We start from the raw sequence: 23,559 nt of genomic DNA on the forward strand, positions 1-23,559 counted from the left end.
TTTCATTCAACTTTGAATTCTTAATGTATGTCAGGCTGTATGCTAGATACTGGGAGAAAGGAAATAATTACTAACAATACCACACACAGCTGTCATCTAGTAATAACTTTTCATGTGTACATCCCTCAAATTAGAATAAGTTTAGAGCTTATGCCTTATGTCTCTTCATGTTTCCCAATAGTGTGTGGCACAGTACCTTTGTGAAGGAAAAGCCTGGCTGGGCCTACTCGCAAATCTAAGTGTAACAAGTGTCGGACTACTGATCTGAGTTCTGCTGGGCTAACCCATAAATCTAAGTTAAGTGTCGGTTTGCTGATTCCCTGCTCATGTTGTTTTGCTAGCCAGTTGGATTTTCAGAGAAACATATCTGGCCTTGACATGTTGGTTTGCTGCCTCCCTCCACTTTCGTGATAATGCTGCTGCTAAAGCTGTTCTGTGTCTATTGGCCGAATACCCCCAAGCTTGTACTTAACCCTGTAAAACCTCATGCACACATCTTGGAGGTGCTCAGAGCTTCAGAGCAGAAGCCCCTCTGAGCCCGACGGCATAATAAATCTGAGTACTCCAACCCTCCAAGTGGTGCTTGTTTCTTGGCTGGCCTGTCATTTCCATAACACCTTGAGTTTAACAGCTACAAAAATAGTTGTGGATAATTTTATTAAAAAATGGTAAGATTTCCTCATGTAAGTTTTAGCATCTGCATCTTAAAGCAAAGCAAGAGCATTACTGCTTTTGAAGCATAGCTCAAAGAAGACTCACTTGACAGCTCACATCCATCCCTGCTTCCAGCAGCACTTGAACAACTGCTTTATGACCGTTGCGTGCAGCGAGGTGTAGTGGTGTATGCTTTCGAGTGTTGCAGCTCATTAAGTTAGGATGCGCACTGATGATCATTTTGACCACTCTAAGCCGTCCATAGAGAGCTGCCAGGTCCAAAGGAGTTTCCAGCTTGCTGTTCCTGATGGTAGGGTCAGTGAGCTCTTCTAGGAGAACAGCAACAACTTCTGAGTGCCCATACTGAGCTGCACAGTGTAGGGCAGTTTCATTTTCATTGTTCTATAGAGACAAGAACAAATTGCAAGTTTTCAGAAATTCAATTCTTTATCAAAATCCAAACATGGTAATTTAAAATCAGAGATGCTTTGAGAATCTAAGTTTAAGATTTATCTGTTTTACTAAGTATCTTACAGAATTTTATATTTGATAAAAGTATCTATATGTATATGAAAAGTACGTATCAATTCATTATATCATATCATTACCACCCAAAAATCCCATTTTATCTTTATCACTTCAAATGGAAAAATCAAAATTTTCCATACATTATATATTCCAATTTCCAAGAGTGATAAATGATTTAACCATGTTAGTCAGTGGCCCTGCTGGGCCCAGATGGTCAATGTTATCTCCACTGTGCATCATGTCTCTGTGATATTTGTTAATGAGAGAGATTTATAAAATTACAACATACTTTTAACAGACTGGCTTTCCAGAAGACAGTTGAGACAGTAAATTCTTTGATAATGAAAGATTTACAGAAAGGCTTCTCAAATTAACTTTCACTTTATTTTCCATTTAAGTACAAATCATTGCTTCTTTTGCAAAGAGAATGAAGATACACTGGCCCTAAGATTAAACCATATCTTTTTCAAATATAATTATGGATTGAGAGGCAGACCTACACCTATATTCAGACAAGTTTATCAGGAGTATCACAGTAGTACATGTGTAGCTTCTAAGTGTTTCATTTGAAAATCAATGAGATTTTCCTAGAACTTTAGCAGAATAAAAAATGTTAAAATGGAGAAAACTGAACCCAGTTGCAAGGCAACCTCTTTAAGAAAACTAAAAGCAAATTATGAAATAATTCCTCAAAGACCTCTCTACCTTTGCAAAGGCTTTAGCCGAGGAAATTATAAGTGCAAAGATGAAACTTTTCTATTAACTCCAATTATCACTGTTCACATCTCAAGAAAAAAATTATGTGAAACACTCAAGACCTACTCAGAAGAAAATATTCATAGAGTTCATCCATAATATCCAACACATACTTGAATTGTCACATCAATGAAGACCACAACTGTTGTACCTTATAAAAGACATGTAGTTATATACTCGTGTCCATACTCGCTAGTGGTCTAAGGAAATTCAATTTGAAATAAATAGGCTGTGATAAAGCACTATCTAGTAACGGCTAGTATGTCTACACTAAGCATTCTTAAACGGTTTTGAATTCTTTCTTTTTTAACAGATGGGCATTCTCTGAAAAATTAGGACACTTTCAGACAATGGGTGGCAGTATGAAACTGGTTAACAAAAGCTATTTACCAAAAGTCTTACTTCAAAGTAAAAGTAATGGAAACTATCTAACACTAGTCGGGTTTCAGTTTTGGTGAATGGCACAAGAATACACTTATGAGATTAGGCTTCTCTGGTTTTTGCCCTAATGTTAAAGCAAAAAGAAAAAGAGGAAGAGAAGGTGGAAGGGGTGGGAGGAATGAATATACAGAGAAATATAAATTGAAAACATACATATCAGAAAAAAGGAAATAATAAATCAGTTGACAAAAGATAGGAAGGATGTGGCAACTATAAAAACTATAATCAAGACAGAGTCCACTTTGTTTTCAAAATTATGTCACCCTAAATTGACCACTAATTCTAGAGCACTATAAAATGGTGATCTAGGTTGAAGCACTAACATGCACTTATTAGCAAGAGTAAATCACTCTATTTCTCTGAACCTATCTTACTGTAAAATTAAATATTACCTTCCTTATAAACCTCACAGCATAGTTTATAAATCAAGAGATAACATACAGGAAAATGCCTTACAAACTTTAAATATTAAAATGTTAAGACAGAATTATTTTTAAAGAAAGCTATATTAGAAACCAAAGATAACGTTCAGAAATCAGAATAAAACCCTGATAATTATATGTATTTTAACATCATAACATGCTGTATTACTGGTTAAAAGCTTGGGCTTTGGATCAGAAACACCTGAGTTCAAATACTGGTTGCATTCCTTAGTAGTTGTGATATTGTGGGCAAGTTACTTAATCTCTCTAAGGTGGTTTCCTGTACATAAAGTAGGAACAGTAATTAATACCTATCTCATCAGGCTGTGGTAGAGCTTAGAAAGATAATGTAGATGAAGTAGTCTGCACAATGCCTGGCATATAGTAAACACTCCATAGCTGAGAGGATTTATGATGACAATAGCAATGTGCTATTATGGAGGGCTCTGGAATTATAGAGACTGGAGTCCAAGTCTCAGTTTTAGTCACTCAGTAACATGGACTTTGATGAGTTCTTTAGCTTTATTGAGCGTGATTTCCTAATCTATAAAATGGGAGTGATAAAATCACTTCAGAGAATTGTGGGAATTAATTAAATAACATATTACAGGTAAAGGTGCTTAGTGCAGTGTCTTGTTATAAATCTCAATAAATGTTAATTACCATTTTTATTCCTTCCCTCTATTGCTTATACATAAAGGTTTATAATCAATTAGCATATTTCTGTCCCATTCAGGGGGGAAAAAAAGAAACAAAGCTAAGGTCAAATTTTACCTATGAAAATAAAATTCCCACATCAGAAACTTTTAGGAAAAACGACACTGAATAAGAGAACTACATCAGCACTAAAGGAGTATATACATAATAGTAAACAAAAAATACTGAAAGCACGGTGTTAAAAATCTCAATAGATTTCAACTTGTTTCCAATAAAAAACACAAAATAAAGCAACAGAAGTGAAAAAAGAATTTTGAAGTCCAATCTGCTCAAAAAAAATTTTTTTTAATATTTTAATTGATCCATTCAATACCACAGAAAACAAGTATTTGTCTTTAAAACACACCAACCATTACAGTTACATGCCATTTAAATCTTCAACTTATAAAAATATAAGTGAATTCAAAATGTTTTTTTTATTTTCACTCATTTTAAAAATATTTTGTTTGTAGAAATTAGCATTCCCTTATTTAACCTTGGATTGTTTTTCCATCTTATTATTTCAGGCGTGTTTTGGGGCATTCAGACAGTTTTAAGAATAACCACCAGATGGCTCATCCCACAATCTTTTAACTTGGTTTTCTGAGGAACAGACAGTATTCTCATAAATATCCTTTTAGTATGATCCGTTGATAAAGATAGCCATATCTGTCATTTTTTAAAGATTAATTCATAACTGTACTCTCACAAAAAACACTCCACATTTTATAATCTGTAAATATAGAAATTTTATTGTGATAAATATTAATAAGATATTTTCCCAATTAATAAAACATTTTCCCTGTTTAGTTTTTTATACAACTGTGTTTTGACGTGAGGAAAAAAAATATTTTTCTTCCCAAGGGGGTTTACAGCTAGCAAGTGTTACTTTTTATTCTTTAATCTGAATTTCATTCAAAGGTCTGCAAAGTCTGTATCCATTTGAACAATATGCTAATTGTACTTTATTAGATATGCTTGCCCCAGAGTAACCTACTTGCATTGATATTGGACAACAGCCAACCTGGAGCTTAATGCCATGTTTGTAATTCAGTTGTTGACTGCATGCTGGTTTTCAAATATAGTTTTACAAAATGGGAACAGTAGGGGGCATGCAGAGCTCAAGATGTTTGTTATCATAGTGTACTAGGAGACTGTATTTTACTTGCTAGAATCTGTGGTCTTATTTATTCAGAATACTGAGAATGGCATTACTTCTTAAATACATCCATTATATGTAAGATAGATACTATGTACTTGTAAATATTTTGACTTTATCAGTATTATCCTGCTTCTGTGTTTTACTCAACTTACTCTAGGCAAATGTGCATATATATACACACAGCAAATTTTTAATTTAATATGTGACTAGCAAATATATACACTGTATTCTGTATTTTAGTTCACAAAATTGTACTTAATGTGAAAGTGCTATGTAAATGGAAGGAATTATGCAAATGACAGCTCTCATCATTGTCTTAGCATTTTAAATTGTATTAAGAAAAACTAATTAACATTACAAATATGAATTCTGTTCTATCTTTAAACAGTCAATAATTATAAAATAGATGCTTATGTAAGGCAGGCAGAAATGTTACAACTACCTCCCCATGGGATTTTTTTGTTAACAAATATCTTTACAAATGCCCAACTTAGTGTCAATGTACCATATACAAATGCCAAAGAATTTTTCAAATTTCTCCTTTAGGAAATTCAGCAGTGGAAAGGTCTTGGACAGGGTAAACATAGAAATCATCAATTTTTCAATGTGACTTTGCCTTCGCAAAACTCTAGAAAAATCATAGCATAAGCAAATATTTGACAAATATACCTGTTCATTGACTCTGGAATGTGATGGTCCATGATGAATAAGAATCTTCACAATTTCCACATCTCCCTTCCAGGCAGCCAGGTGAATAGGAAAATAACCTTTATTGTCTGCTACATTTGTTGATGCCTCATATTGAAGCAGTTTGAGAACTATGTCCCTACAAAGAAAAAAAAAAGAATATAACAAAAAAGAAAATATGCTGAACTATACAGATTTTATTAAACAGATAAGTATAAAAGTGTACTAGATACCAGCTGCCAATTTAGAGTAATTCATAGTACTGAGACATAAAATCAGTTTAAGAGTTTGCCTATTCAACATTTGGCTGTTTAACTCACCTGGAAACAACCACACCACATACACAGGGCACTGACTAACCCATAACACTACTTAATAAAATTCATTTGGGCAAACATTTATCTAATTTGATTAACTGAATAAGTTAAATAAAATAATTAAAAGGATAATTCCTCCCATCTTTTTAAAAAGGGAGGGAGATCTTTCCAGATAACTCATGTCTGAGATTTAGTCTAAAGGAAGAGTTGAGGTACAAGCAAACTCCCTGTTTACAAAAAAAAAGTTATCATACCACTAAGAGATATTTAGGGAGTTTATACATCATTCCTATAGAGAAATAGATTAAGAGATTGAAGATTCATATAAAAGAGAAAGCAGACAGCACAGTAGGAAAGGGACCCTGTAATTTAAGTCCAAGTCCCCCCCCCACAAAATTTAATAACTTTTCAGCCATGGCACACCAAATACTTTGAATGTGTGTTGTTTATACTTGTGCACTCCTTTGCCTTCCTCCTCCAAGCCTAAGAAATTATTTCAAGAGGAAAATTCATTTATGAGACAAGTTCTACCACTGACACAATTTCTAACAATAAGATTTCAGAGAAAATAAAAATGAATCTCTTTTTAACATTCTTTTCTAAAACAGTATTATTTTATAAGATCTGAAATTAGAAGACTTGGATTTAAGTCCCAGCTATGCAAACCTCCTAATGATACGATCCTAGAGTATTATGTAGTCTCATATTTCTTTTTCTTTCCTGTAGAAAATACTATAATAATAATAATAGTGCCTATTGCTCAAGACTGATATGAACATTAAATGAGAACATAAAATAGAAGCCACTCATTAAACAGTAAAACACTATACAAATATTAGCTCTCGCCCCAAGTAAAAATAAAATCCTTTAAGTAAAAATGCTTGTCAAATCACCTTGAAAAAAAAAGTCTGAAAAGCAGAAGGAAACCTGAAATTTGTCCAGTTCCTATGCTTCTTCTCACCTCTCTGCCAGGTAAGAGTTGTTATATAGGGTCTTCTACTCTGAGAGAAATAACTTACAAAGAGGTGAAAATGATTCAATATTTATGAATTCAACAAAAGCAGCTAAGAATCAGAAGTTCTGGTGTAAAGTCCCAACTCTCTAATAATACTTACTAACTTGATTGCCTCGGACAATTCAAATAACCTCTGTCTCTCCTTCAGATATTGTTAAAATAGAATTTAGAGATTACATAATGCTGCGGGTCTCAAAATGTGAATCAAATGAGAAATAAATATGACTATAAAACTGTATACAATCAAAAACTATTCTCAAAGCTTTCTGTTGCAATTTTGAACAATCCTAGTGATCTTTTTTTAACTGAAATTTATCAGCACTTAAATAAAAGGTAAAATAATACCAAAGGGAGTACAGTTACACCTGGATGTAACACGTAGAATTTATCCTATTTAAAAAAAAAAGCCTTCTCCAAACCAAATTCATATATCAGAGGAAGATAGTTACATGAAAGGCTTTAATTTCATTTCTCAATGCCTAAGCAAATAAAAAAACATTCTGAAACTTCTAAAAGCATTTCCTTTCTAAGAGGAAAGAAGAAAGTGTGATGGGATCATCAGTACTATTTTCTTCCACTCTCACTCAGACCATTCACAGTTTAATATGTGCTTTGGCTCAATTTTTTTTTGACACTTTCTAACAATGTAAGTGATATGCATTGAATTTTTCTTTATCAGGAAAATTTATGATGTGGTGAAAAAAATGAGTTAACTTCTTGATCATTTGTATTGTGAAGTATTACTACCATCTAGTATCTAAATCAGAAAAGAATAATCTGTATGTTTATAAAATTATTTTTGGTGAATACTAAGATCTTAACTAAATACTATTGTTTTTACTTAAGTTTTTTAAAAACTTATTCATTTTATTAAATAAGTATCTTATTAAATTTGTTTATTTTTAAATTGAAATTTGTTTTTTAAATTTTATTTAAGTTGAGTCTTTCCTCTTATTCAGAGATACTGGCTAATGAACTGGCTGAGCTCAGATTTCTAATGTGAAAACATACTTGTGAAATACAAAGTTGTATCTTTTAGTGCCTGTTGGTCTTACTGAATCTTAAGTAAAATATTAATCAACAAATTGTCATTAATCTTTCTTATGATGCATCCATGTATATCACAAGTAATATATATTACACAGGCCTTTTTCATCCAGGATCATTAAGAACAAATTATTCCCAGGTATCTAAACAAGAAGGCTAGTTAACACAAGAATTCCACCAAATCAATTTTTTTTAAATATAATTGACATATAACATGATTTTAGTTTGAAGTATACAACATGATGATCTGATATATGTATATATTGCAAACATAATAAACTTATTTAACATCCATTTTTCTTTTTTACTTAAGTTCCATCTTTTATCTTCCAGAGGTATCAAGAAATGAACATGTTGACTGTGCTTGGTTACCTGGCTTGAAATATTAAGTTATATTGATGAACACTGGCTATAGAATAGCAAGCAGGGAAGTAATTCTCATATCTGAAACCTAAAGTGGTATTCTTTCTTAACAGAATTTGATAAATAAGAAATGCTAAAACACTAAAGTAAATGTGGTTGATGAGATCACAGGAAAAATAATTCAGTTTCCCAGGAGCACAACAAAATATCAATATATATGTATTTACATGCAATATAATGTGTATGTGCAGTCGAACTGTAATAATTCTACCTAATAAAACTGAAAAAGAAAAAAACAAAAAAATTAAATTTAATAATAATCCAATTTAAATCATTGCAACATTTTGTAGCTTGAGGCTAACATATGTAAGTTCAGGTAAAAATAGGAATTCTAAAAGTATTGATTTTTGCTATTATGTTTAATTTGTTTCATTTTCTGATAGACATAAATAATACTTCTCATTAATATGAAATGTCTTTTAAGAAGTTCTGTGTATGATCTGATCAAAATTAAATTAATTGGGAAGGTTCAATATAACAAATTTGTTTACCTCAACATCAAGTTTCCCTATAATTAACCAAAGATACTCATTTTGTTCTATTCTCCTGTGCTTAATAGTAATCCAAAGAATTTTGAAATAAATGCAAATCATCTTCATATGGATTTAGTATTAAAAAAGTAATAAAATTCTCAAATTCATTATGGCCATTTTAATTTCAGACTTTCTTGAAGATTTTATCTCTTCTTAATGGGAACGAAGTTGCAAATATGTTTGACTTTAGGACAATACATTCCATTTTCTAGCTGAAGCTCCTTTATGTACTGAATTCACTCTCATAGATTTCTATAGTGAATAATATAGTGAATAAAGGCAAATTTTAACTAGTTAATATCCCTATCCAAGAATGAAGCAATCAACTAAAAGATATTTATAGGTTATTCAAAGAGCAACTTCATGGACTAGATTATACAAGTCTTTAGAGGAAATACCTTTCTTTCATTAGAAAACCTACTCTGAGCAAATCAGATAGCTTACTATCTGGATTCTAGATCCACTTTGAGAAACAATTTGGATTATAGATAACAGAGTCTAGGATTCAAGCATTAAATGTCTAAAGAATGAGAAGCAAGAATAAAAAAATTTTAACCCCACACATATCAAAGTACATACATATTTGAAGGATACAATAATAATTTAGTACTGACATTTTTCAAAACAGTATCCAAGAATCACCATGTACTCAATATAGTTTAATGAGATGAAACTTAACCAAAAAAAAAAAAAAAGAAAGAAAAGAAAAAGAAATATGCTAAGAGAAGGAAAACTGAAATGAAATATGAATACACAGGTTTAGTAAAACCTTACAGGGAATGATAAGATTATTATTTTAAAAGACAGGAGGAAAGGACAGAAGAAGAAAAAGAAAAGAAAAGAGGGATGGAAGGAAAGGCAGAAAAATGGAAGGAAAGAAAGGAGGGAGTGAGGAAAGGAGTGAGGGAAAGAGGGAGGAATAGGAGAGAGGGAGGGAAGGAAGGAGAATTGGAGGGAGGGTAGGCGGGAAAGAGGGAGAAAAGACCCGCTGATTGCTATTCAGAAGAGAATTAAAGGAATCTAATCTGCATTAGAAATATGTGAGAGAGACAATGAATCCTTTATATTTTAAAAGAGGATAAAAGAGAAAGAGAAATGGATAGATCTCTAGCCTATCTATTGAAATAATTTATTTATAATCATTACTAGTGAATTTCGTTCTACTGACCATGTTTTTCTCTATTGTTTGAAAGTAATAATTTTCTAATTTGTAATTGCAAATGACTCAGGAAGTCACCAATAGAGTACATTTTCTATTGTGCCCTGATTTGGCTAAGCAGAGATGAACTGTTAATTATCAAATAATGTACTTCAACAAAATGCTGCTCCATTCGCGGATTAACAAGCAGTGATAAACAAGAGCTCCTGATAAAATGTACAAAATAAAGAGGATACAGCCTTAATTTGCAGTGTAAAGGCCATAGGTTATATACTGGGGGAGGCAAAAAGCATGTGCTAAAATAAAAGAATAAACTACAGGACCCTGTAACATTAATTCCAGTTCTATAATTTCATGAACTTCAGCCTAGAAATCATAATGTTTATGGAAACAATCTAGAGCTGATGGATATAAGAGCAGCAGTAACAAACACAGAAAAGATGTGTTTCTATGCTGCCTGCTAAGGCTTGCTTGGGAAGAATAAACACAATCAACTGACCATTACCTATGCTAAGTGAGAATAGCAAAGACAAAGAAAGGTAAAACCATTATCTTCTGGCTCTGAGGCATATTCTGTGACACTTTTATCTCCTTCAAATATCTCTTCTTAAGCCAATATTTAAATTAACATTACATGAAAACATACTACTTGATGACAATGGGAGGCAGCCTAGAAATACATAACATGACAGAGAAAAACCAATAAGAATTCAGAAAACTTATGCGCATACAGCCACAAGGGGAGATAATGTAAAGTACTGGTAAAAAGTATACATGTGGAACTAGAATACTTAGACTGTAGATATAGCCCCAGCTTAATATCTAAGTAGCCACTAAGTCACTTATCCAGAGCGGTCTTTTTTCTCCAACTGTTAAATGAGAACAGTGAGGAAAGTAGAGTAGTAATCTCTAATTTTAAAGGTCTTTGATAATTTAAATAATTTAAAATCAAGACATCTTATACTCTAGATGAAAATCCAAATTTTAGAATTATAGCATCATAGTACATAACTGAGCCACAAATAATAACGATAGTATTATCATAAAATGTTATAATTGGAAGGAATAATGAAAAAAATTCAGCCAGTGTTTTCAGTACATTGAACTGAGACCCAAAGAGCTGAATTAAATGGCTCAAGGTCACGTAACCAGCAGAGAGGGAGGGATGGGATTAGAATTTTCCTTTTTTTTCCAATGCCTACAGAATGACACTAAGTAAAATCTTTCTAGAAAGTGTTAAAAAGAAAAGACAAATGAGTCCTTTAGATAAAAGCAAAGCAGAGACATACAATTCTCAGAGAACATCTGCAATTAAAGAGATCTTAAAAGGTATATAGTCAAATCCCCCATCTCTTTGTGATAATTGTAATGACTGCTATTCAATTCACCTAAATTTCCCTCACTTTGCACACTGCCAATAAAAACTAAAAATTATGTAATAGGCCTCAGGGAAATAAACCTCAGTGGTTAGAACTTCACTGAAAATCAAGGAGGGATATGTTTGTTGGGGGACAATATTATTTGCAGAAGTCTTTATGATGTCAAGCTGAGATAGACAAGAAAAGTAGTATAGCTCAAATTGTCAGGTTCAAGATCTTCTATCCATTAGATTTGATAGTCTGTCTTTCCAACTGGAACTAAGAAATATGGTACCACCCTGAATCCACAACTAGGATGGCAGAGAAGATATCAGTATTGTATACCCTGGGCTAATTTAATTGACTTCGCTCCTGATGACCCAGGTACAAAAAAGAATAAATAGCAATTCCTTTAAAAGATTCAGATGGTAGGGATCTGGGCACATTTTCCACTATACAGAGGACAGCAATATAGCTGAAAAAGAGTCAGCAAAATAAAAAGTTCTAAATTAGATGGTATATAAGTTGATACAATATAGAACAATGGCTGGATGAAAAGAAGTGTAATTTGGAAATACTGATACTAATAATCTAAGTGATAAAACATTATGATATTTTACATAATCCAGATGATTCTTCAAACAGAATGATAATATTAGATTTATGCAGTAAGTTTTAAGATAAAAATGTAATAATGATAAATAATGACAAAAATGATGTTTCTTGCATAAGAGCTTTAAGCCCATAAGATTTGATTGAGTATAACTAAGTCCCTTGTGTCTCAATTCACAGAATAAAAGAAATGTGAGGTGGGAAAGTGAAAGGGAACTAGCATTTTTAAGGCAGTAACTACCACATCTAAAAAACTGAAGCGAAATTACAAGATCCAGATCTGAAAAGACTAACTTGAATCATTTAAAGCAAAGGAAAAAAAGATAGGAGGGGGAGACATCTGAAAGGGGTCACTTTTCCTTTGATGACAGAGAGCGGAACATTTGAATCATTCAGAGGACTCCTCACATTTTGACTCTGTCACTAAACCATTAGGTTACCTGGCTAAAACACTGTTAATAAAGTGGTGGTTAAGGCTGTACATTCTTTCACTCTCCAGACTGTACAGGATCACATTATTTGAAATATAATTCCATAGATTAAAGAAATTCAAAACCAGAAAGGCCATCCGTCAATGACAAACAGAAAGCATTTTGGCTTAATCTGAAGAATTTTGAAGTGGTTCATGTAAACGCCCACAGCTTGTAACAGCAAGACTTTATTAAGATTTCATTCCCAGTGAATAATCCCATACTTGGTGAAGACACCCAAAAATCAGGGAAGTTTCATTAAGTAGTTTATCCCACTCCCTCATGGTCCTGTCTGTTCTTCCATTTTCCCTGTGTGATATTTGACATGATTTACACTCTGCACATAATCATCCTCAGCAACATTTCTACCACTTTCAACTTGTCACTGTTGACACCTCGTGCCTCTCCAAATTCACCTAAGCCCAGGGGACTCATGGCAACATGAGACAGGTATCATCAGACACAATTAACTTCATCACAGGTAACTAAATACACAAAGATCCCAGTCCAAATAAATGGCACTTACTTATGTCCATTTAAGGCCGCATGGTGTAAAGCAGTGTAACCCGAACTGTCTGTGCAGTTCACATTGGGGCCTCGCCAGATGCTGCAAATAAAGCATAAGCGCAGAGTTAACGGTTAAGCAGAATCGTGCTTTGAAAAACAAAAAGCCTGAGAGTCCCACAGTCAGAAGCATGATGCACACGAAAATTTTAGTCATGTAGGAAATTGCCACCTTTTATGCATTCCCCTCAGAACAGTAACTTCATTTATTTGATGCAGGAAAATTATTAGGGAATATAACTACCTTCAGAAATTATTAGCAAATGTAGGCCCACTGCCATGCATTAAATTTGTACCCCAAAATTCCCTATCACTTTCTATCATTACTTAAATATTGGACGCAACTAACATTCAGCTACTATATTCTTTACCAAAGAATAAAGATTTATGACACCTGCCTCCTCCCTTTTAACACATTCTGAGATGACAGTGATTATAGTTATAAGTTATAAGATATTTTTGCATATGGGAAGAATAGAAACACTTTTTGCTGTTCCATTGCTACCAAGAGAATATAATAAGTATTTCATTCATGAAAATATAATTAGTTGGATTGTCACAAACCATAATAAGATTCTAACAGTTCTGAAGTTATTATTTTACTATATATGTTCTGAAGATAACACATAACTATATGAAAGAGTGAGTACACTCTATCCTTGATCACTACAATTACACAAAAACTATGTATAGCTTTTGAAAAAATAAGGCACTGGAAAACAATTTTCCAAAAGTACACCAAAAAAATGACTTTATCTGATGTTATCAGAGCCATTAAAACTAACATCTAATGACAAACTAATTTAGGTATTCACAAAATATTTACTATATACTAATTGTATGTCACATATTAAGCAAGGCATTGAGAATACAAAATCATAATTCAAGGTTCTTCTTTACAAGAAAAGACTCTAATGGGGAAAACAGACAAATAACTAACAATTCCAGAGTAGTAAGATAATTGGGTATCAGAGAGCATACAGGCATCTCTGAGAAAAGAATAGCTATTCCAAACAAGAGATCACAACCAACTTTAAGGTGAGATGATGAAAATGAGTAGAATGCATTTATTTGATAGTTATTAAAGGGACAAATCAATAAGAATCAGGCATCAACTGAAGGAACAAAAAAGTAGTAGCACAGACTGACTCAAACTTCAGGCCTAGACGACTGGAAGGAAAATGACAACATTAACAAAGATGTGAAAAAAGAAGCAAATCTGCTTGGGGGAAGACATTGAAGACGAAGAGCAAACTATGACTTCAGGTCTGGAGACCCAATTTTAAGTAACTGATATACTTACATAAAAGTAAGAATCCCCAGAAGACTACAAAAATATCTAGTTAGAAGTTAGACTACCTGAGTTCAAAACTCTGGCTCCATTACTGCTAGGGGTAGCCCTTGATGAGGTATTTAACCTAACTGAATTTCAATTCCTCATCTACAAAATAGAGATGATAATAATAGTACTACTTTATGGTGTTGTCAGGGTCAATGAATCAATACCCATAAAGCACTTAGGGCGGTAGTAGAACATACTACTGGCATCTATTATGTTTGTTAGAACTAATTATTATTAAATAGAAGGTAAAACCATGGGAGTGCCTGAAATCAGACTCTGTATGAGGGAGGGCATTAGACTTAAATACCTCAGTGGAAAATGTGTATATAGGGAAAATGTGTATATGTGAAACCTTCTCTCAATGGTTGATATTAGTTTAAAAGTATCAATCCCTGGTTAAAAAAATTGAAACCTGAGTTGGGTAGATAGTTCGAAGTACAAGGCAACTCAAAGCCTGAAAACCTCCCAGACCTCACTGAAACTGTCAGAGAACTTATATGAAAGTATACAATGAGAAAAAGAAAAATGAGAGAAATGTGGGATAGACAACAGAACCATGTTTAATTAACAGTACGTAAGGGTCCAGCAGAGGGAAAAAGTTGTATGAAGGACACTGAGAGTTGTTCTGGAATAAATAAAACCAAGAGAGTCATTTTACATTTTAAAACAGGAAATTGTTCCAAAAAGAAGAGAGGTCAAGTTAGATGAGAATTAAACAATTTATTTGGAAATAAAGAAGGTCTTGAAGCAACTAATATCCAAACATAATTAGTCAATTGCAATGTTTTAACTTTATTTCAATCCAGTGGTTTCTTTCATTTAATGGGAGCTTACCTCCTAAGTATTAAAAAAAAGTAATAGTTAAACCAGGAAAGTTATAAAATGTGCATATGTTTTACAATTTCATTAAGATTGTTAAGCTTTTAACATTCTTTTTTTTTTTTAAATCAATCATTGAAGCATTTTCAATCCCCTATTATATTCTTAAAATTGTTGTACTTTTGTTCCTCCTGCTAAGTTCATCTGGTCTTTCCCTATTAACTTCCCACCTCTGTGCTTTTAATCATGCCCTTCTACTAACCTATAATAGATTCTCTCACCAATTCATACCTTACCTTTCCTCCAAAACCCAGATGAAGATTCACCTACTGCAATAATTCTTTCTCTAAACACTCAACACAACAGCTACTTAATAAATGCATGCTAAATTACATAAATTTAAAAATTAAATAAAGGATTATTTTTAATGAATAAATAAGCCATAGGTAAAACAAGTGTTAAAACAAACGCACTGTACTTATTTTAAATAATCTATAAAATAATGAAAAATAATCCGAAAGAGTCTAAAGAAAAAAGCAGAAAAGAGAAAGCATAGTTGAGACAAATACAAAGCAAACTGTTACAAGCAGATTTAAACATAACATATCAATAATTACATTATCTATCAATTTTCTAACCACCTCAGTTAACAGTAAAATCATCAGAATGGATTAAAGAAAGTAAGACCCAACTATAAGTCCACTACAAGAAATTCATTTTAAATATAGATACAAGTATGTTAAAAGTAAAGGGCATAAAAATCATATTAACACTTAACAAAAGAAAGCTGAATAACTATACTAACATTGGACAAACCAGATTTCAGAGCAAAGAATATTACAAGGGATTAAGTCACTTCATAATGATAAAGAAGCTAATTTATCAGAAGAACATAATAATCCTAAGTGGTTTTTTGCATCTAATAACAGAACTTCAAAATACATGAAGCAAAAACTGATACCACTGCAAAGAGAAATAGACCTACCCACTTATACTTGGAGATTTCAACACCCCTCTCTCAACAATTAATAGGACAAGTAAACAGAAATTCAGTAAAAGTAAGTCTTGACTAACACTACCAATCAACCTGACCTAACTGACATTTACAGAACACTTACCCAATAGCAGCAGACTACATTTTCAAGTGAACAAAGGACATTTATCAAAATATATCATACTGTGGATCATAAAACAAATCTCAGTAAATATAAAAGATTCAAATGACAGAAAATATGTTCTCTGACGCCAATGAAATTAAATTAAAAATCATTCACAGAAAGGTATGTTTAATATCCGTAAATATTAGATAACTTTCAATTGAAGTCAGTGCTCATTTACTATTCCCAAAATCCTAGAGCCCTTAAGAATTATGCTAAATCTACTCTGTCTGTGCTCGTAAATAGAACAAGAAAGCTTGGATGACAGCACAACTGTGTACAACATGATTTACTGAATATTTTAAACCCTCTGTTGAGACCTACTACTCAGAAAAAAAGATTCCTATCCAATTGTTACTGTTCAGTCACAATGTACCTGGTCACCCAAGAGCTCTGATGGAGGTATACAATGAGATTGTTGTTTTCATGCCTGCTAACACAACATCCATTCTGCAGCCCACAGATCAAGAAGTAATTTCAACTTTTAAGTCTTATTATTTAAGAAATACATTTCATAAGACTATGATACCTCTAATGGATCTGAGCAAAGTCAATTGAAAGCCTTCTGGAAAGGATTCACCCTTCTGGATGCCATTAAGAACATTCATGATTCATGGGGAGAGGTCAAAATATCAGCATTAACAGGAGTTTGGAAGAAGCCGATTCCAACCCTCATGGATGACTTTGAGGGGCTCAAAACTTGAGTGCAGGAAGATGTGGTGAAAATAGCAAGAGAACTAGAACCAGAAGCAGAGCCTGAAGCTGTGACTGAATTGCTACAATTTCATGATAAAACTTGAGTGGGTGAAGAGTTACTTCTTATGGGATGAGCAAAGAAAATGGTTTCTTGAGGTGGAATTATTCCTAGAGAAGGTGTTGCGAAGACTGTTAAAATGACAACAAAGAATTTAGAATATTACATAAACTTAGTTGATAAAGCAGTGTCAGGGTTTGAGAGGACTAACTCCAATTTTGAAAGTTCTACTGTGGGTAAAATGATATGAAACAACACTGCATGCTATGAAGAAATTGTTCATGGAAGAAAGAGCTAATGAATGGGGAAAACTTCAGTGTTGTGCTATTTTAAGAAATTGCCACAGCCACCTCAACCTTAAGCAACCAACACCTTGAAGAGTTGGCAGCCATCAACATTAAGACAAGACCTTCCACCAGCAAAAAGGTTACAACTTGTTAAAGGCTCAGATGATGATTATCATTTTTTAGCAATAAAGTATTTTTTAACCAAGGTATGTACATTGCTTTTTGAACACAATGGTACTGCACACTTAACAGACTACAGTATAGTGTAAATATAACTTCTACATGCACTGGGAAACAAAAAAATTCATACAACTCACTTTATTGTGATATTTGCTTCATTGCAGTGGTCTGAAACCGAATCCACAATATCTAGAAGGTATGCCTGTATGCACTGCTGGTCTGTTCCTAGGGGTTCTCTTATATTCACCAATTTCTCTATTGTGGCACTAGAATGAGATTTTTTTTACTATTGTTCATAGTCGGCGGTACATAGATTACATTTCACAGCTTTTTTCCGGCAAATCCCTCTAGATGCCTATGAAATGAAGACTACTGGCATGAAAATATTTATTGTATAATTTTAATAGTAAAAAAGAGAAAGCTCATGAATGCCCATCAAAAGGGAAAACTTTATTAGGATTTAATTACACTACAGAATATTGCAACTATTAAAACAAGTAAGTTTGATCTATATGTACTGGCCTTGAAAACATATTAAAGGAAATAAACAAGCTGCATAATATTGTGTATGTCAATATCCTAAATGCTTTACATTAACTCATTTATATCCATACATCAACTATGAGACAGATACTATTATAATTCTCATTGTAATGATGAGAAATATTTGCATTAATATAAAAAATGTATGCAAAATAGTTACTTCTGAATTATTTGAATAGTCAAAATTGTCATGTATTTTTCAAGAAAAAATTTTCAAAAAAACAATCAAACATGAGAGGAGAAAAGATAGGTTTGCTCTAGATTATGAAGAACCTTATAACATGCTAAGAAGCTTAGTCTTTATTCTGTAAGCAATTTGGACCTAGGAGGTTATCAGAAAGATACTAAGCACGTTTCTGGATCTGGTCAGTGTTTTAAAATGAGAGCTCTAATGACAGCTGGACGGTGAACAGAGTGAACAAACTGATTGCAGGGAGTCAGGTTTGTAGTCTGTTTCAACAATCTAGGGAGGAAACAAAGAAATCTGAACTAGTGGAGATACAGAGGTAAAGAAGAGGAAGGAAATTCAAGCAGATATGTTTATTTTATAAAACCCACGGGAGATGGTATCCATATGGATAGGATATGAGTGAAAGAATAACTGAGGTTTGTACCATGTGTGAAATGCATGGATGATGAGATATCTCTATTAGAGAGAACTGCAAGGGCAGTGGTGTCTTTGGGGGAAAGTCAAGTTTCGGTTAAAACTGACTAGAACACTAGGTTGCTCAGGAATACCTCCAGCAAAGAATGGAAAATAAATGAGGAAATACTATAAATTAGCTCAAATTATTTTTAAATTTCCTGCATGTTATTAGACCTTATAAGTATTTAGTAGGGGAAGATACTGATAGTTATAATTAAAATAAGATTCAAGGTCTATAGATTTCATTTACCTATACCACCTCCATTTCCCATTATCAGAAAAAAAAATGAATTAATCACAATAGGAGCATAGGGGAAAAAATCTCCAATGTATATCTCCTTTCCTAAACAGAATGGATGTGGATATATCTTTTTTTAAACAAGGAGGTTTAGAATAGAAATTCAGAATGCATATAAATATATTCAATGCTTTAGGCACATATACACATATCCATAGAACATCCACACACATTTGAAAAATTATAAATAAGCCAGACCCATATCTTCCAACTGAAAACTTAATTTTAAAAAAAAATTTGATGTTCAAAAGCTCAAGCTTTGAACTAATGCTCTACTTCATTTCAACTTTTTGCACTGCACTCCTCTTGTTTCTCAAAGATAATCCTCAAATTTAAAAAGAGGGCCTATATTAAAACATTGATTAACTTAAGGCTGTTTTATAAAATGCAAGAATTTCTGAGTATCTTTAAGAGATGTCTTGAAAAAGTTTTAAATGCTTATTACATATTTATTCCCAAAAAGGCAGTTTATAGATACTTGGTCTAATTTACACTAAATTCCATCTCCTATATGTACCTGTGTATATTTTTTAAATTTTATACGTGACAATTTTTGCCTAGAATGAATGCTCCGAGACAATATGAGATCCCCAATTATCAAAGATTTAATTTCTTTTGTTATACTACTTGTACTAATGTAACAAATTGGATTAGTATGTTTTAGAACAAATATAAGCAAAATAGGTTTTCCACGGAAATTTCAAGTAACCTGGAGATTGATTAGTGAGACTATTTTATTTGCTAAGCATTCACATATTAAAGGTTACTCCTAAATAAACTAAAAGTCTGATTTTCTTGGGCCTATATTCATATGTATAGCAAATAAGATTTAAACACAGCTAATCCAAAAATTGATCATCATTATACCCTCTACAAATCTCTAGTTGCCAAGCAAAACACTGATTTGGGTGGCAACTGTTATTATTCTCATACTCTCTGCTTAGGTAACAGTATTTCCAAGGGTGCTGTGGTAGTCAGAATTATGGTATCCCAAAGATGTCCATGTTCTAATTGCTAGAATCTGAGAATATGTTATGTTGCATGGCAAGGGGGATTTAAGGTTATAGATGGTGTTAAACTGCTAATCAGTTGACTTTTCCTGGATTTTTTTTCCCTTACAACCCCAATGGCTAAAACTACTAAAATAACGAGAGTATGACTCTTGTCGATGAATTAATGGCATGGTTGTTGGGTCTCACCATTTAGTATAATGTTTGCTGTTGGATTCTCATGGACACCTTTTCACCATATTCAGGAAGCTTTTATTCCTTCGGTAATGAACAAAAAGAGGCAGAATAACATAGTGAATAAAAGCACACTCAGAATTCAAACTGCTTAAGTTCAAATTCTGCTTCTATTTCTAACTGCAGGAAAGATTATGTAACCACTCTGTGCCTCAGTTTCTTCATCTATAAAATGTACGTAACAATAACAGCTACTTCATAGGGATGTTGTAAAGATTACATTAGCTAGCCCATGTAAAGTGCTAGCACATTGCCTGAAACAAAGTAATCATCATTATTTCTGTAGGAAGAGTAAAGAAGGAATGCTCTTATGGCTCATTAAATTTATTTAGATTTTTCAGGATGATAATGAGTTTTCTCTTTTAATACACTAATATATTTAATTCTTGATGAGAAACATCTTCATACTCCTGAAAGTAAACATGTCTACCTATGGTATACATATTTTAACATAATCCTAGATTGCTATTTGTAATTTAGGATTTTGTACCCATATTTATATGCAAAATTGGTCTCCAGTCTTCTGGTCTCTTTTATTTCAGTTTTGCTATCATGGTTATGTAAATGGAAGAGTTTTCTACCCTTTTTTTTGTTTTTTAATTTCCAGAATAAATCTACTAACAGAGAAAGTGTCTGTTACCTGAATATTTGAAAGAATAAACATGTAAAATCATCAAGGACTAGCACTTCAGTGGACTAAATCCTTAAAATTACCAGTGTCTTCTGTTGTTACTGACCTATCAATACAGTCAACTTTGTCTTGCACCAATTCTGTCATTTACATCTTTCTAGGAAGACAACTATTTCCATTTAGGTTTTCTAATTTTATTGAACATAAATTACACATTTTTTTAATTTATTGTTATCATCTGTATCTGCAGTTCTATCACCATTTTCATTCCTAATGGTCTGTATTATTTTCCTTTCCTTGCTTTGCCTAGGTGGGTCTATTTTATTGTCATATTCAAAGATTCAATTAGCTTTATTTTAATCAAACATCTACAGGATGTGTTTATTTATTCATGTATTTGTTTACTTTCTAATTTAATACTTTCTGTTAACTGTAAGAATTCGATATCTAAGTATTTATTATGTCTTTTTTTTCTAGCTTTTTGAGTTGAAATCTTACTTCATTTAAATTTATTCTTATTTAAAAGTAAAAGCATTACAGGCTATGATATTTCTACTGAGTATAGTTTTGTCCACATCACTTAGGTTTTGACAAGTCATATTTTCATTTCAATTGTTACATATACAGTTTGTAATACCATTTCATTTTGTTTTGTTTTTTGTGAGGGGAGGTAATTAGGTTTATTTATTTATTTAATGGAGGTCCAGGGAATCTCAGGACCTCACACATGATAGGCACGCACTTTACCACTGAGCCATACCCTCCTCCTGTAATTCAGTTTTGATTTCCCTTTTACCTTGAAAATTAGTACACATTTTAAAATTTTTAAGTACTTAGATTTGTTTTCTTTTAATGATACATTTCTAGTTTTGTCACATTATAATCACAAAATAATTACTCAACTTCAAATAATTTCTTTAGCTTTTCTTTGAAAACTAGTATGCAGTTTTCTTATGTTACATGAGCAGTGAAAAATACTGTTTCTAAAAGTAAGATGTACATTTTTCAAGTTTATTAATTGCATAATTCATACCATCTATAACCCTAGTTTGTCTATTTCATCAAACTCTGAGAAATGTTACCATGCACAGTATGTCACTGTGATTGAACTATTATCAAACTTTATATTTATAAATTTGCTTTACATGTTTTGTTATGTTTCTTGGTTAACCAAAAGAATGATACATCATATTTATACATTATATATTTTGTTATTACAAAAAATCAATTTAATTTCATATAATGGTCACCATCTTGAATTATATTTTGTCTGTCATTAATATTGCTAGTTCATCTTCCTCTTTGTTTACATTTAACCAGTATAGTTTTGACTACACATTTATTTTCCTTCTATTTGTCATTTTATCTCGGCTGTATCTCTTGAAAACATCATAGATGCAGTTGGCTTTTTTCATTTTATAATCTCAGAAACTTTGTCTTTTAATTTGTTCACATTTGGCATTATTCCTGTGGCTATATGTTATGTAATGTCTTTATTATCCTGTTCTTTTTGCCTCTTCTCTTTTTTCTGTTTTCATGATCAAGTTTTCTTTATATCTTTATTCTTCACTAGTTATTTTTCCTTAACACTTTATTTCTACTATATCATTCCCTTATTTTTGTGTAACTACATTAAACAGGTATTTCTTATTGGCATCAAGAATTAAATTGTAACTATGCCCATCCTTAACAAAGTACAATTTACATCATTCTTTTCTCACTTTCACCCCAAAGTCTTGGTCAAATAATGTGGAATTTCAATGCAGTATTACTATTATTTCCTCTTTATGACTTTTATTTCAGAAACATTTCCTAATAATTGTGCTATTTTACAACCATATTATCAACAGTGATTTAGGTTTTAGTAGTTTCACGCTTCCCATGGTTTCTTGTATATTTAACAAGTTTATATGTGATATGGTTGATATCTTTTGCTGCCTTGAGGTAAACAAAAGTCACAAGGATTACAAGGATAGCCTTGTTGGTGAAAGGCACAGGTATTGGCATGAGATTCTCCCACCTCAGAGCTGCAAGATGTTTTTAAAGTTCAGAGTTAAGAAAGAAGAATTGGGAGTGTAAAACAAAAAATGTTGTTCATCAACCAGTTCTATAAGGATTAAATTATTAGGCAGTGTAATTGCTGACCAACAGTGTACCCTAAGAAGAATTCAGGATGAAAAACAGGATGAGACCCTCTGTGCTTTGGAAAAACGGTCCCCTTAGTTAAATGTGTATATCAGGAAGAAGTTCAATAAACTCAGACTCCTGTGTCTTCCATACATAGAAATGCACTAAAATCATTAATTTGAGATATCTATTCTTTGTCACTAGCAGTAATCTTTTACCAAGGTGTATGCTTGACTTCATGTAGTCCCTAGCCAAATCATATATATATACTGGCTTCTCCTCTATCTCTTAAGAGCAGTTTTCTCATAGCTACAGAGAGCCTGTCTCTTGGGCTATTAGTCCTCAGTAAAGACCCTGAATAAAACTTACACTCACAATTCTTGTGTTGTGCATTTTTCTTTTAAGTCAACAGGAGCATGATGTAGTCACATCCAGAGGAATGTAGCTTTTGTGCAGAGAGGCAATCTGCTTTCCTTACCTCCTTTAGGTGTAGGGGAAAAACACTGAATTGACTTCCCTCCCCAAAGCACAGGAAAAGAGGAGATTAAAAAAAGAAAAAAAAAGTTGGGAAGCGTGTGTATGAAGGAATAACTGACAAGTTCTATCCATGGTTTAACATTCTCTTTGTTGACCTAGCCCAGAGCTTCAGGAGTTGAGGCAAGGTGGGAGGTGATGAAATGGCAAAAT

At 32.6% G+C, this 23,559-nt stretch overlaps 1 protein-coding gene across 5 annotated transcripts in view; it reads right to left on the minus strand.

The window, feature by feature from the left end:
• Nucleotides 1-23,559, minus strand: part of ANKS1B (ankyrin repeat and sterile alpha motif domain containing 1B) — an 857,966-nt gene that overhangs the window by 731,909 nt on the left and 102,498 nt on the right. For all 5 annotated transcript variants that reach the window (XM_010989991.3, XM_010989990.3, XM_031462969.2 and 2 more), the window contains exons 2-4: nucleotides 12,807-12,887; nucleotides 5,329-5,485; nucleotides 760-1,056 (exon numbers count right to left, since the gene is read on the minus strand). In XM_010989991.3, the coding sequence (XP_010988293.3) occupies nucleotides 760-1,056; nucleotides 5,329-5,485; nucleotides 12,807-12,887 (535 nt within the window). The remainder of the gene's footprint in view (nucleotides 1-759; nucleotides 1,057-5,328; nucleotides 5,486-12,806; nucleotides 12,888-23,559) is intronic.

The sequence above is a fragment of the Camelus dromedarius genome, chromosome 11 (genome assembly GCF_036321535.1).
Source record: "Camelus dromedarius isolate mCamDro1 chromosome 11, mCamDro1.pat, whole genome shotgun sequence".
In the NCBI taxonomy this organism is placed as follows: Eukaryota; Metazoa; Chordata; class Mammalia; order Artiodactyla; family Camelidae; genus Camelus; species Camelus dromedarius.